Source organism: Pleurodeles waltl, chromosome 1_2 (genome assembly GCF_031143425.1).
Source record: "Pleurodeles waltl isolate 20211129_DDA chromosome 1_2, aPleWal1.hap1.20221129, whole genome shotgun sequence".
Classification (NCBI taxonomy): Eukaryota; Metazoa; Chordata; class Amphibia; order Caudata; family Salamandridae; genus Pleurodeles; species Pleurodeles waltl.
The window spans coordinates 508,132,769-508,148,819 of record NC_090437.1 but is presented as its reverse complement, the minus strand read 5'-3'; the positions used below and the strand labels follow the sequence as shown (position 1 = coordinate 508,148,819).

The window sequence follows — 16,051 nt, the reverse complement described above, 5'->3', positions numbered from 1 at the left end:
TTTGATCCTACGCTAATTAGAACAGTCCAGGCCAAACTGCCAGACCAGGTCTTCCCTAGACGGGAACACAGACAACCCAAGACCAGTGACAATGGACTGGGATAGGCCAGAATATTTACCTGTGGCTTTTAAAAAAAAAAAAAAAACGTTTTTTGTAGACTTCAATGAGACAGTCAAAGTGGAGTGGGTATGCCCAGGCCTGGATCCTGTGCACACTTTGCCACTGGAAACAAGCTATACCGGACTGATGAGCCCTAATAAGGTTCAAAAGTTTTTTGTTGGAGTAAACGAAAGATTAAATGAGGCTATAGTCAAGTACACTTTCTGCGGTTAAAGGTTAAAAAAATGAAAAGGCTGTGCATGAGGGCACTATGTAGACGCTTACCAAGTTTTGGGTGAAAAGTTACTAGAGAAAACAATTCTCCCATCTTTGAAGGAATACGAATGGGGAAAAAAAGGATTTCCCTTTAGACCACGAAGACAAATCTATGAATATTCAACTATTGAAGGCATTCAATGCTGCAAAAATAAATTTAGATGGAAGTACAGTTCTTTACACACTAACTACTAGCTTATACTTGTTATTTGTAAAATAACGAATGAGCACCTATCCATCATTCCAATCGAAAAAGGAAAAAGTGAGTGAATGACTGAAGTACATAGTATTTTGCTACTACAGCCACATGAAATTCAGAATAAACTAAGATGTGAACTTCCATGAGGCTAAAGGGAGCACTATTCCAGTGTGTAAAATAAAGACAGACGAGTTTGCAAAATAACGTTTAGATATTTTCTTATTTAGATACAAAATATACAATTTATTTTGCAAAGAAACATATTTGAAGGCTTTATTTTAAGGTTTGCCCTACTGTAGCATAATTAATTTAAACATACTTTTAACATGTAAAAAGCTTAACTGCCAAAAACTATTGTTTTAATCAAAACATTACCTGTGTAATGTTAAGCTCCAGATTCTCCTGAAGTTGATCCCTTTCTGCTTCTAAACTTTCTTGAATTTGCTGCAGTTCACGTTTCTCTTCCTTAAAAGCTTTTGTGACTTCCTGTAGAACCTCAAGTTGCTGCACAGATTCATGTTTTTCATCTTCTACTGCCTTTAGAGCAGTTTCACAGGATTTCAGCCGCCCTTCAAGGAGTTGCACCTCAGAAGTTAATCTCAGCTGCAGCTCAGTTTTCTCTAACATAATTTGTTCCTTTTCTTTATTTTTCTCTTGTAGCTCTTCTGCCAAAGAGGAACACTGGAGACAATTCAAAAAACTGTTTAAAATATTGTACAAAAAAAACACCAGTTTACAAACACTAGGGTCATTAAGCTTCTATTTATTATGACTAATATTTAAACATTTTAGGATCTAGAGGACTGGGGATAAATGGCACAACAAAATCAATACAAAAAAAAGATAAGTGTCCGATCCTTAAAGAGCTACGTAATCATTTCACTTTGTTCACCTTCTAGTAAACCTTAAAAAAAAAAAAAAAAAAATGAAAAAAACCTCAAATAAATGATAAAAGGAACAGATAGCTAGCCAAAGGTTGAATACAAACATATGATCTGTATCTGTAATATTGCATCATCTTTATGAGAATGTCTGGTTTGACAGAGTACATGTCTTAATCTCTCCAGTGCTTATTCTATCACCTGGTACCATCAATACTCTTAACTCAAATCCTGCATTAGCTTTCTTCCACAAAATTGTATACGAGTAACACATAATTAGGGTGGTTACTGATACAGTTCAAAATGTATAATACGTATGAATGTCACATGCGTAAATACTCCGAGCATAGCGTCTGTACATTTAGATTTGTCTCCCCTCACATCTGCAACAGGAACTTCACTCACTATCCACTTCATTGCTATCCAGTCCTTCAATTACAATACGGTGAGTAGTGATGCATGTCTTCTTACTGATGAGATTACTGAATATTTATGTTTCCAAAATCTATTAAGTGGCGCAGGTCCAGTTAGTGAATTCACCCTATGTTTCACATTTTGCACCTGTTGCTCTTACTAAGGGCAATATTACGTATACATCTGTGTGAAATATGATTGGTACATCACCTTCAGCTGGGTACATTGAAATATTTTACTTGATAGCTTACTTAATTACATGATGGCTATTACACTTGCATGACACTTTGTCTGTTCTCACATGACATATGTTTTCTTAATCATCAATTGTGCTTTTGTTTGAAACTGAATTTAGATCCAACAATGTTCATACATCACAAATAAAGGTAATAAGACTACATCAATACCCAAATAAAACAAAACCTAAAGGCATGTGGTGATTTGCAGCAGCTGTCTTCTCATACTACTAACATTGTTTCAGAAAAACTTTACATCACATACATAACCCTACTCCCACTCATCTTTACAAAAGTACAAGACAGCTATTGTAAATATGGTTCAGTTGAAACGTCTACAGGAAACAGATTTTCAAGGTATAACATAGGTATTGTTCAATGACTTGGTAAGAAATTAAGCAAATGTCTTCTGCATGCACCTCATTCTTGAATTCAAATTGAATGCAGATCTGGAAAGAGAAGTAAGTGTAGCTAAAGTTCAGGGTGCTCAAAAAGAGCATTTTCCATTTTATGTAACACAGGAACTTTTACTCTGCTACAGAAAAATAATGATAAACAGTAGACCAAATGTGGCATGCTCAAAATAGACCCTTTTATAAGTTTGGTATAAATTCATTCGTTCCAGAACAATTTGCCAACTGCTCGGTTCACTACCAAAGTTTGAACAAGAAAGAAAGATTTTCACTATTGTACAATATACTATGCTCTAAATTTAAAAGTGTTCAACCACCATATTCTGACTGCTTGTAAGCCATTTCTCCGGCTGCCAATATGCAATGCAAGTTATGATCAAATATGTGTTTTGAAAAATAATCTTTAGAAGGTGGGTGTAGGGGTCAAAAGACACCGCCAACTCCAGAGGCATCAATTGCAGAAGTGTGGAAGATCACAGAAACTCCAACTAACGTTAGTTTTTAAATGTCTTTATGAATGCCTGCTGAACAGGAAAAACAAACAAGATCACTCAAGAGATCTCACTACCTAAACAGCCTCCATATCTCCAGGAGTTTTGTGGCTGGTGTTCTTGCTTGTGGCTGAAAAGGAACATAGATGTCACCAGGACCCCAGTGCTCATAGGTTTGTGGCCTGTATGTGTTCCCTGTGTGGTGCCTAACTGTATCACTGAGGCTCTGCTAATCAGAACCTCAGTGTTTATGCTCTCTCTGCTTTTAAAATTGTCACTGCCGGCTAGTAACAATTTTTACCAATTCTGATTGGCACACTGGAACACCCTTACAATTCCCTAGTATATGGTACCTGGGTACCCAGGGTATTGGGGTTCCATGAGATCCCTATGGGCTGCAGCATTACTTTTGCCACGCATAGGGGGCTCAGACAATTCTTCCACATGACTGCCACTGCAGCCTGAGTGAAATAACGTCCACGTTATTTCACAGCCATTTTGCACTTAAGTAACTTATAAGTCAGCTATATGTCTAACCTTAGGTGCAAAGTTACTTAGTGTGAGGGCACCCTGGCACTAGCCAAGGTGCCCCCACATTGTTCAGGGCAATTTCCCAGGACTTTGTGAGTGCAGGGACACCATTACACGTGTACACTACATATAGGTCAATACCTATATGTAGCGTCACCATGGTAACTCCAAACATGGCCATGTAATATGTCTAGGATAATGGAATTGTCCCCACAATATAATTCTGGTATTGGGGGGACAATTCCATGCATCCCCGGGTCTCCAGCATAGAGCCCAGGTACTGCCAAACTAACTTTCCAGGGTTCTCTCTGCCGCTACCGCTGCTGCCAACCCTCAGACAGGTTTCTGCCCCCCTGGGGCCTGGGAAGCCCAGTCCCAGGAAGGCAGAACAAAGGATTTCCTTTGGGAGAGGGAGGTAACATCCTCCCCTTTGGAAATAGGTGTGACTGGCTTGGGAGGGGTAGCCTCCCCTAGCCACTGGTTTTCCACTGAAGGGCACATTTGGTGCCCTCCGTACACAAACCTGTCCACACCAGTTCAGGGACCCCCCAGTCCCTGCACTGCCATGAAACTGGACAAAGGAAAGAGGAATGACCACTCCCCTGTCTAACAGCACCCTCGGAGCTCCTCCAGAGGGTCCCCGGGTTCTGCCATCTTGATTCCAAGGTTGTCAGGGAACTCAGGGAGCATCTGAGAGGCCAGGCCAGGCAGGTGACATCAGAGGCACCCTTCGATAGGTAGTTACCTGGTTAGGTGACCAAGTCCCCTCTTTGGGCTATCTGGGTCTCCCTCTGGGGTGGGTCCTCCGATTCTGCTTGCAAGACTCCAGCAGGACTCCTCTGCAACCTCCACTTCGACTTCTGGCTACTGGAACTGCGTCCGAACCCTCCAGGAACAGACATTGCTGCAAACCTGGAAGACTCCTCTGCAACTGTTTCTCCGGCTCCTGTCAGCTCTGCAACATTTCCCCGGCAGTGCAACCTCAGAAGACTGCAACTCTACAGCCTGCACAAGGAGGAGGTCCCTTGTGACTCCCCCACCCGGGTAGATTCCCCCTGGACCTTGCTGGCCCCCAGCAGCACTTCATTTTCTCCAACCACGAGTTAGCCTTTGCCAAGGTTTGGTGGTGGAAATCATTCACTGACACCCATCTGCAATCCAACTTCCAGCGTGGAACACCTTTTGCTCCCATCAGTAACTCTTCTCCGGCTCCTGGGCTGCAGGGGTTACCTGTTTTCCTTCCTCGTCGACCAACTCCTATAAGTACTTCTGGGTGGGTAGTATTGCCTACTCCTCCTGGACTCCAGACACTTCTGGACTTGGTCACCTCTCTCCACAGGTCTTCATCTTCGGTAATCCACTGCTGGTTTCCTGCAGTCTCTTCTGGGTGTCTCTTTGTCTCCTTTGGGGTGGTTTGGGGAAAATCCAGTGTTTACTCCTGCATTCCTGGTAGCTGGGGGTACTGTATTACTTACCTGTGTGGTTTCCAAGTACCCCCAGCTTCGCTCTACATGATTTACTTACCTAGGTGGGGGCCCTGTGTTCATATTCCACTTTTGGTATATGGCTTGGGCTCCCCCTAGGACCAATATTGCTTATTGCTATTTTACACTGTTTTCTAACCTTTCTATGCCTTTTACTGTTTATTAATGTATATATCTAGTGTAATTAATACCTCCTACTGGAGGGTTGCCTCTAGTATTTTCTTATACTGTGTGCAAAACTAAACTACCTTTATTTTTGTACAACCATGGGTTTCCTTTCTTGTGTGTAAGTACAGTGTGACAGTAATGGTATTGCATGAGCTTTGTATGTCTCCTAGACACGCCTTGGCTGCTCATCCACAGCTACCGCTAGAGAGTCTGGCTTCTAGACACTGCCTACACTTCATAAAGAGGGGATACCTGGACCTGGCATAAGGTGTAAGTACCATAGGTCCCCACCACACACCAGGCCAGCTTCATACACCTAACCCAGGGTTACATTTCTGCACACGGGCGCCTGGGGAATCCTTGCTACTTATCTCTGGTGTTTTAGTACTTCTACAGTCCCTAAGATCCTTGGGTGTCCATCTTGGTTAGTTGTGACTTTCTCATCTCATAATTTTAATATATGGATTGCCCCCACCACCACCTCCTCCATAGGGGCCCATGTTATTTTTATGCTTTTATCTACCCGTTTTGAAGTATATTTGTTGTGTGTTTATGTAGGAAAGTAGCCTCTTTCTAGCCTGGTTACCCCCACTTTTGGCCTGTTTGTGAGTATATGTCAGGGTGTTTTTACTGTCTCACTGGGATCCTACTAGCCAGGACCCCAGTGCTCATAGGTTTGTGGCCTATATGTGTTCCCTGTGTGGTGCCTAACTGTCTCACAGAGGCTCTGCTATCCATAACCTCAGTGGTTATGCTCTCTCTGCTTTCCAAATTTGTCACTAACAGGCTAGTGACTAAATTTACCAATTCATATTGGCATACTGGTACAACCATATAATTCCCTAGTATATGGTACTGAGGTACCCAGGATATTGGGGTTCCAGGAGATCCCTATGGGCTGCAGCATTTGTTTTGCCACCCATAGGGAGCTCTGACAATTCCTACACAGGCCTGCCACTGCAGCCTGAGTGAAATAACGTCCATGTTATTTCACAGCCATTTACCACTGCACTTAAGTAACGTATAAGTCACCTATATGTCTAACCTTCAACTGGTGAAGGTTAGGTGCAAAGTTACTTAGTGTGTGGGCACCCTGGCACTAGCCAAGGTGCCCCCCACATCGTTCAGGGCAAATTCCCCGGACTTCATGAGTGCGGGGATACCATTACATGCGTGCACTATACATGGGTCACTACCTATGTATAGTGTCACAATGGTAACTCCGAACATGGCCATATAACATGTCTAAGATCATGGAATTATCCCCCCAATACCATTCTGGTATGGGGGGACAATTCCATGATCCCCCAGGTCTCTACCACAGAACCCGGGTACTGCCAAACTGCCTTTCCGGGGTCTCCACTGCAGCTGCTGCTGCCAATCCCTCAGACAGGTTTCTGCCCTTCTGGGGTCTGGGCAGCCCTGGCCCAGGAAGGCAGAACAAAGGATTTCCTCTGAGAGAGGGTGTTACACCCTCTCCCTTTGGAAATAGGTGTGAAGGGCTGGGGAGGAGTGGCCTCCCCCAGCCTCTGGAAATGCTTTGATGGGCACAGATGGTGCCCATCTCTGCATAAGCCAGTCTACACCGGTTCAGGGATCCCCCAGCCCTGCTCTGGCGCAAAACTGGACAAAGGAAAGGGGAGTGACTACTCCCCTGACCAGTACCTCCCAGGGGAGGTGCCCAGAGCTCCTCCAGTGTGTCCCAGACCTCTGCCATTTAGGAAACAGAGGTGTTGGGGGCACACTGGACTGCTCTGAGTGGCCAGTGCCAGCAGGGACGTCAGAGGCTCCTTCTGATAGGCTCTTACCTCTCTTGGTAGCCAAACCTCCTTTTCTGGCTATTTAGGGTCTCTGCTTTGGGGAATTCTTTAGATGACGAATGCAAGAGCTCACCAGAGTTCCTCTGCATCTCCCTCTTCACCTTCTGCCAAAGGATCGACCGCTGACTGCTCAGGATGCCTGCAAAACCGCAACAAAGTAGCAAGACAACTACTAGCAACCTTGTATCGCCTCGTCCTGACTGCTTTCTCGACTGCTTCCTGGTGGTGCATGCTCTGAGGGCTGTCTGCCTTCACCCTCCAACGGAAATCCCGAAGAAATCTCCTGTGGGTTGACGGAGTCTTCCCCCTGCTAACGCAGGCACCAAACTTCTCCATCACCAGTCCTCTGGGTCCCCTCATCTCGACGAGCGTGGTCCCTGGAACACAGGAGCTAAACCCAAGTGACCCCCACAGTCCAGTGATCCTTCAGTCGAAGTTTGGTGGCGGTAAGTCCTTGCCTCCCCACACTAGACTGCAAACCTGTGTACTGCGTGATGTGTAGCTGCTCCGGCTTCTGTGCACTTCTCCAAGGATTCCTTTGTGCATAGCCTAGCCTGGGTCCCCGACACTCCTCCCTGCAGTGCACAACCTTCTGAGTTGTCAACCGGCGTCGTGGGACTCCCTTTTGTGACCGTGTGGACTCCGGTTCACTCTTCCTCCAAGTGCCTGTTCAGGTACTTCTGCGGGTGCTGCCTGCTTTTGTGAGGGCTCCCTGAGTTGCTGGGCGCCCCGTCTGTTGTCTCCTCCAAGTGGCGACATCCTGGTCCCTCCTGGCCCACAGCAGCACCCAAAAACCTCTACAGCGACCCTTGCAGCTAGCAAGGCTTGTTGGCGGTCTTTCTGCGTGGGAACAACTCTCCAAGCTTCATCACGACGTGGGACATCCGTCTTCCAAAGGAGAAGTCCCTAGCTCTCTTCTTTCTTGCAGAACTCCAAGCTTCTTCCATCTGGTGGCAGCTTCCTTGCACCCTCAGCTGGCATTTCCTGGGCTCCTGCCCACTCTCAACACTGTCACGACTCTTGGACTTGGTCCCCTTGTCTTACAGGTACTCATGTCCGGAAACCTACTGTTGTTGCATTGCTGGTGTTTGTTCTTCCTGCAGAAATCCCATATCACGACTTCTGTGCTCTCTGAGGGTAGAAGGTGCACTTTACACCTACTTTTCAGGGTCTTGGGGTGGGCTATTTTTCTAACCCTCACTGTTTTCTTACAGTCCCAGCGACCCTCTACAAGCTCACATAGGTTTGGGGTCCATTTGAGGTTCACATTCCACTTTTGGAGTATATGGTTTGTGTTGCCCCTATACCTATGTACTCCTATTGCAATCTACTGTAATTCTACACTGCTTGCATTACTTTTCTTGCTATTACTTGCATAATTTTGGTTTGTGTACACATATCTTGTGTATATAACTTATCCTCATACTGAGGGTACTCACTGATCTACTTTTGGCATATTGTCATAAAAATAAAGTACCTTTATTTTTTAGTAATTCTGTGATATTGTGCATATGACACTAGTGGTATAGTAGGAGCTTTACATGTCTCCTAGTTCAGCCTAAGCTGCTTTGCCATAGTTACCTTCTATCAGCCTAAGCTGCTAGAAACACCTCTTCTACACTAATAAAGGATAACTGGACCTGGCACAAGGTGTAAATACCTCTGGTACCCACTACAAGCCAGTTTGGACTGTCATCCGATCGTAAGAGTATTTTCAAAAGAGGAAGGACTAGCCCCTTCAGACTATCTACAAAGACAACCTGTCTGACGTAACGGAATGCCAGTGGAGCAGGTGATTGCGAATCTTGCCGCAATCTGGGTGTCCTTGGTGGGGTGAGCAAGATAGGAGGGTTTAGAGGCAGGTGCAGGGGTGAGAGAAGGAGGGTGGAGGGAGGGAATCAGGGTGACCAGATAACTGGCCACCTGACCCACGAGGTCAGAGGTTGTCACGCCCTCTGCCACGCAGAGGTTGAGCAACATGCGCAGCAGGGTGGCTGGATGGGAATTTGCACGGTTGGTAGCCCCTTGCATAGCCACGAAAAGGAGTAAAAGGTAAACTGGAGTGACAAGGGCCTACCATGAGGTGAAAGGACCTGACCCTAGCACAAGAATCCTCAGTGCTCTAGAGACAAATCAGCCTAATCTCTAAAGAGATAGGTGCCATTGAAGGGAATGTCAATCAGGGAAGCTTGGATAGCCCCCGAAAAGCCAAACATCCTCAGCCAGGCATTGCGCCTCAAGGCCACTATCCAAGAAGCGAGTCAGTCGTGTCCAGTCCACACCAGATCATGAACTTTGCTGCGTCTCTCGTCTGCAACAGCCTGAGAAAGTACTGCCTGGACCCGTGGAGGCACTTGTGCCACCGTATCCCAGTGCGTGTGGAAATAATGGCCCAAAAGTCATGAAATGTTCACAGACCGCAAAGCAAGGTTGGCAGAAGAAAATATTTTCTTCCCAACTGAATCAAACCTTTTGGATTCCCTATTCAGGGGAGCGATAGGAAACGTGCCATTGGAAAAATAGTTTTGGACCACCAAGGTCTCAGGGGTGGGATGTTGCATCAGGAAAATTAGCAGGTGAAGGGTGATGGCAGGCAATCGTCCTATTCACAGGAGCCCCTGTGCTAGGTTTGGACCAGATACCTAGAGTGATGTCTATAAGGCTGTAGGAAAAGTGACTCTTGAGATGGTCCCACCCACTTGTTTTGCCTGGTTTCTGGTGCAATTTCTACTGAAAGCGCACTGAGTCCCTGATCAACCGGTCCACAGTGCCAGATCTCTTGCACTAAAATGGCACAGTCAGTTTGCTCCAAATGGCAAACCTTTAGTTGCCACGACGTTCCTAGTATGTGGTAACCCTGGTACCTAGGGCATAGGGGACTAAGGAAAGGTCCCAGAGGGCTGCAGAACAGATGGTGCCACCATCAGGGACCCGCTCACTTAGGTACACCCAGTACTGTCTTTGCAGGCTGCGTGTCTTGGAGCAGACCCAAAGGGAAAACACGACATGGCCCGCAGCCTGTGTGCCCTGTCCCCTAACACTGCATGCAATATTTTTACATCCCCCTTTGGTAGGTCATTCAACCTTAAAGGCAGGGTACATTATGTTACCTTTGAGAGCATGCCTGCATGAGCAGATATGCCCCTGCTACATCTGCGTCGATTCTCAGACATAGTAAGTGAACAGGGAAGCCAGTGCAGCCACTTTAGACAAAGTTCTGGCCCCCTGAGACGAGAGCCAGTGCTCTTGATGGGTCAGAACAAAGGCCTACTCTGGGCAGAGGTGTGACCTCCTCTCCCAGGCAGGACGGACATTCCAACGCAGGGAGCTTCAAAGGCCTTGCTGTTGGAAAGTACCATCTTTCTTGTCATGTTACCCCCATTTTTACCTGTATGCCAGTATGTTTTTGCCTGTCTCACTGGGATCCTGCTGGTCAGGACCCCAGTGCTCAGTCTGTGGTTTAATGTGTGTGTTGTGAATAGTGCTTAACTGCGTCACTGAGGCTCTGCTAATCAGAACCTCAGTGCTTATGCTCTCTCTGCTATTAAATATCATCATTTAATGAAGGCTAGATGCAAAGTTACTAGGTGTGAGGGCACCCTTGCACTACCCAAGGTGCCCCAACATAAATCAGGGCCAAGTCCCGGGACTTTGTGAGTGCGGGGAAGCCATTACACGCATGCATTACATATAGGTCAATACCTATATGTAGCTTCACAATGGTAACTCCGAATATAGCCATGTAAGGTGTGTAATATCAAGCAATTGTCCCCCCCCTTTTAAATCTAGTATTGGGGAGCCAATTCCATGCATCCTGGGGGCTCCACCAGGGACCCCCAGTACTGCCAAACCAGCTCTCTGAGGCTTGCAGTGCAGCTACAGGGGCTGCCACCTCACAGAAAGGGTTCTGCCCTCCTGGGGTCTGAGCAGCTCAGTCCCAGGAAGGCAGAACAAAGCATTTCCTTTGGGAGCAGGGTGTTACACCCTCTCCCTTTGGAAATAGGTGTTACATGCTGGGGAGGGGGTAGCCTCCTGCAGCCTCTGGAAATGCCTCATAGGGCACAGATGGTGCCCTCCTTGCATAAGCTAGTCTAGACAGGTCCCTGCTCTGGAACGACACTGGACAAAGGAAAGGGGAGTGACCACTTCCCTGTTCATCACCACCCCAGGGGTGGTGCCTAGAGCTCCTCCAGTGTGTCCCAGACCTCAGCCACCCTATTTTCCAAGGTGTAGGGGCACTCTGGAGGGCTCTGAGTGGCCAGTGCCAGCAGGTGACGTCAGAGACCCCTCCTGATAGGTCCATAACTGATAAGGTAGGCAATCCCCCCCACCCCCCCACTCAGGGCTATTTAGGGTATCTCTTGTGGGTTTTTTCTTCAGATTCTACTTTCAAGTTTCCAGCAGGAAACCTCTGCAACTACTACTTCATCCTCTGACCTCAGATCAACCGCAGCCTGCTCCAGGAACTGCAGTAACTGTCTACTTTTCCTCTGCAACTTCAGGTCCAGCCAGCAACTGCAACAGTTTACACGGTGTGCACGCTCTGGGGGCTCCCCGTCTTCACCCTGCACCAAAAGGACTGAAGAAATCCCCTGTGGAGTGATGGAGTCACTTCCTTGCTCAAGCAGGCACCTTCTAGGTCGACAACAGGTTCTCTTGGACTCCACTCCTGGTGACGAGTGTGCTCCTTGGAACACAGAGGGTGGACCAATCGACAGACTGTCCTGAGGACCTGCTGTCCCAAGTTGGAGGAGGTAAGACCTTGCCTTCCCAGAGTACGACACTACCTCTGTGCACCGCGTCTTCTTCACATCCTGAGGCTTCTGTGCACTATTTGCACAATTCCTCCGTGCACAGCCCAGCCCAGGTCCCCAGCACTCTATCCTGCGACACTCTACTCGCTGAGTTGACCTCCGGTGGCGTGGCACCCTCCTTTGTAGTGCTGCATCAACCGCATTTTGCACCTCCTTTGTCACGGTGTCCTGGGACTCTTGTGGGTGGTGTCTGATCTTCTGAGGGCTTTCTGAAGTGCTGAGCGTCCCCTCTTCCTCCTTCACGCAGAGTTGAGGCCCCAGGTCCTCATGGGTCCAGACAGCGTCACTTTGACGCAAAACACGACTTTGCCAGAACCAAGGCTTGTTGGACGCATCCAGCGCCAAAATTCGTCTGCATCCAACATCTCTTCGTGGGACATCCATTGCATCACGCAGGGACCCACTGACATCTTCCTTGGGTGCATTCCTGCAGTCTTCGTCCAACCGGGGACTCTTCTTTTGCACCTTCTTCTGGGTTGGCAGGGGGTCCTGTCCTTCCCAGAACTTCTTCCAACTTCTGGACTTGGTCTCCTTCCTTTACAGGTCTTAAGGTCCAGGAATCCACCATTTGTTGGTTGCAGTCTTGCTTGTTTCTTGCAATAACTCTAATCACGACTAGTATTGTGTCCTATGGAAACTTGCAATACTTTACACCTACTTTCCTGGGCTCTGGGGTGGGGTATTTTCCTTACTTTTACTGTATTCTTACTCTAAAAGCCATTCTCTACGCACTACACTTGTCTAGGGGGGGAATTTGTGATTCACATTCCACTTTCTTAGTATATGGTTTGTGTTGCCCCTAGACATATTTTCTCCCATTGCATTCTATAGTATTTCCTACTGTTTGCACTATCCTATGTCTGATTACTTACCTTATTTTGGTGTCTAGTGTATATATTGTGTATAATACTTACCCCCAGAAGGAGTATTGCTTCTAAGAAATTTTGGTCTTGTGTCACCCAAATAAACTACCTTTAGTTTTGGTAACACTGAGTATTGTCTTTACTTGTGTATAAGTACTGTGTAACTATAAGTGGTATTGCAGGAGCTCTGCACGTCTCCTAGTTCAGCCTAAGCTGCTCTGCTACAGCTATCTCTATCAGCCTAAGCTGCTAGAACACTACTACATTTCACTAATAAGCAATAACTGGACCTGGTGTAAGTACCCAAGGTACCCACTACAAACCAGGCCAGCACCCTACACTTGCGCCTTTGAAATGCGAACCAGGCCTTTCCAAATGTTGAATAAGGTCGACCCCCAGGTCCAGACCCCACTTTTGGCAGCAGGGCTGGCGGAGAGAAGTAGTTTCAATTTGAAAACTGCTTACCTGTTAACAAAGTTCTTAGGTTCAAAGCATATATAAAAGCAACTGATATTTTTCTAAATAAATTGCTCTCAGATTTATTTGTTGTGTGTGTCTCATTTATTACCTCTGAGTACAAGTGCTTAACATGACCCCTTGATAAGTCTAGCTACTCCCCCACACTGCCACAGAGTTCTACACCCATCTATTTCTGCCTCTCCACATCTTTAGGGATCCACTGGACTCTCTACACAGTGTACTTCATTTTGGTATACAATAAAGAGGGCCAGCTTTCTACTGAGGGCATCACTGAATGGGAGCAGGAGTTCAGAGGCAGACGCTCACATTTGCAGCACCTCTGTGAAGAGATTAGTCTTGACAACCACTGAGGGTAGCTGAAGGACCAGGACCTCAGCTGCCCTTCTCACCTCCACAGAATAAGAGGCTACCTCCTCCATAGCCATGGTTGGGGGAGAAAGCAGACCAGTATCTGGAGACGTGTCCAGTCCACTGGCTTCACCCAAGTTCTTCAAAGGCTCGTACTCTAAAGGGTACAGCGACTCCTCCCCTTCTTCCCCAAGGCCTAGCCAAGCAGAACAGGGCTCAGGATCTCAACGACGAGGCAAAGCTCCTTTTCAGCATCTGAGTCGGCATCTGCCTCCCAGTTGGGGATGGCAATGGGGTGGCGCGGACGGTATGTCTGCTTTGGGATCGGTGCTGGGGAAGGTAGAGGTGGTACGACCGGGTGCGGGTCGAGTTCCAGGACTGAGTCCCTGAGAGCCCATCAGCATCAAAGCCGCTGGCATGGAACACGATGGGGCCCCATCTGACCCCGCAGGGCCTGAAAGAACTTCAGCAGGGTACGACTGCCCAAAAATAAGGGGCATGGCCTCAAAAAAATTCTTTGAGTTAGGTAGAGGTCGCTCCGGCACCCGGACATTCGGGCAGGCCCAAAGTCAGCCCAGGCGCATGTTCCGAATAACAAGGCCTTGAATGACAACGCTCCCTTGTTGCGTCAGCCGACAAGAAGTCAAAGAGCTCTTTGACTTCTTACTTTTTCTTGTGCCTCACAGTTCCCGAACTCCCCAAGGACTGAGTGGGATGAGGGAGATTACAGACTCTGCGACCAGATCCTGGACCTTCCTCTCGACAGAGACCTCAACCTGCACTGAGTTTTGTGCCAGGCCACCATCATTTTTAGGGACTGCTCCCTCAAAGGCTTCGGATGTATGGCCTGGCACATGGAGCATTACTTCAGGTCGTGGTTGCGCTCCAAACACCACAAGCACACGAGGTGCGGATCGGTCATGTACATCGCTCTGACAGGATCCGCAGGGCTTGGAACCAGTCTTCCTAGACAACATTCCTCAACACACCAAGAATGATCTAAAAAAAGAATTCTACAAAAAGTTGAAAAAGACATGTCAAAAAGCTACTGGGGGTAGCTCTCTTTGGATAAGCACTGGCTAGTGCGAAAAGAACTTATGTTGGCATGCCTGGGTGGTGCCAATTTGGAACCACACACATTTCCAGCATGGACGATGCAGATGATGGACAGGGAGCCGATTGACACCACCTACCAGTGAGCAGGGGTACGGCTAACTAATCTTCCAGATGCAGTCGGATGCCTGAGAATTCAAAGGTGGACTTTGCAGCTAGAAGTCTATCAGTTTCAGAATTTACAAATAATATAGAATGCACTTAAATTCAATCTGTCATCCTACAGATCTGAAATTATAACATACAAGGCTTCATAATCTTAATATGGCAACCTGTGGCCAACAGCAACACCTTCAACACTATGGGAATCACTAATTGAGCAATCCATGCTTCAGGTCCACACTTCCTTCAAAAGAAATTCCAAACCTATCTATCAAGTACTTTACACTCTAGGACAGCCTCCCTTTTACCATTCTGCACTTTAAAAAGTTGTTAACCTTCTTGAATTCCAGGGTGCTCTTAAATGGCTCTTTCTATTCACATAAACACAAGAAGCAGATAACCAACTATACAAGGTGGAAAGTAGGCATTCCTGGCTGACACTGTAAAACCTCATGCTTCTGAAACAGTACCATGGTTGATGCATGAACTTAAACCTCATACACCTCACCCAAAACACCTCATGTTAGGGACACTACAAACATCCTTCGAACGATACACCATTAAAGTGTGACCAGGAACCCAATGCAACTGGAGCACTATGTGGTTTCATCAGGCCCTCATTCGCCAATTACTAAAGAGGGGGGGCACGCACCTCTGCTACCCAGGCAAAATTATGTACTATAAACTATATAAATTAAGTAAAAGACAGTGCAAAACGTATCCATAAAACTGTTTTGTTACAATACGCATTGAGGCGGATGTCCCCTTCACATCACTGTCACAGTTGTCCCAATGGAGACAAACACTAAATAATTACTTTAAACATATGTCAGAGGCATTGATCTTGACTAGCAATTCTGCAAAAACGTCAAAGCGATAAAAGCCAAAAATATTAAAAAACCTAAATTCTATAGTCTCCAACTAAAACTTGCTGTATGATGCAATAGTGGTTGCAGTTTTAGGGGCTTCATACTTTAGACAAAAAGATAGGTTTAAAAAGAGCTCTGATCAAAGACTTCCTCGCCTGTTCAACAGTAAAAAGAATCAAATGGAAACCAAGGTCACTGCCTAGGAGTATCTGTAGGAAGCTGGCCTGGTTTGAGGTGGGTACCTATGGTACTTAGACCTTATACCAGGTCCAGGGTTCCCCCATTATTGAAGTGCAGGAAGTGTCGAAGCCAGGCTCATCTAGAAGACATGCAAAGCTCATGCAATACCACTATAGACACAGCACTCACACACGAAAGAACCACACAGTGTTACAAAAATAAAGGTACTTTATTTTAGTGAGACAATCAAAAAGTACTAGACCGGCAAC

General features: G+C 46.6%; 1 protein-coding gene across 5 annotated transcripts in view; it reads right to left on the bottom strand.

Annotated features, from left to right (window-relative positions):
* Positions 1-16,051, bottom strand: part of CENPE (centromere protein E) — a 1,295,748-nt gene that overhangs the window by 795,258 nt on the left and 484,439 nt on the right. For all 5 annotated transcript variants that reach the window (XM_069241483.1, XM_069241500.1, XM_069241509.1 and 2 more), the window contains one exon: positions 951-1,256. In XM_069241483.1, coding sequence (XP_069097584.1) covers positions 951-1,256 — 306 coding nt within the window. The remainder of the gene's footprint in view (positions 1-950; positions 1,257-16,051) is intronic.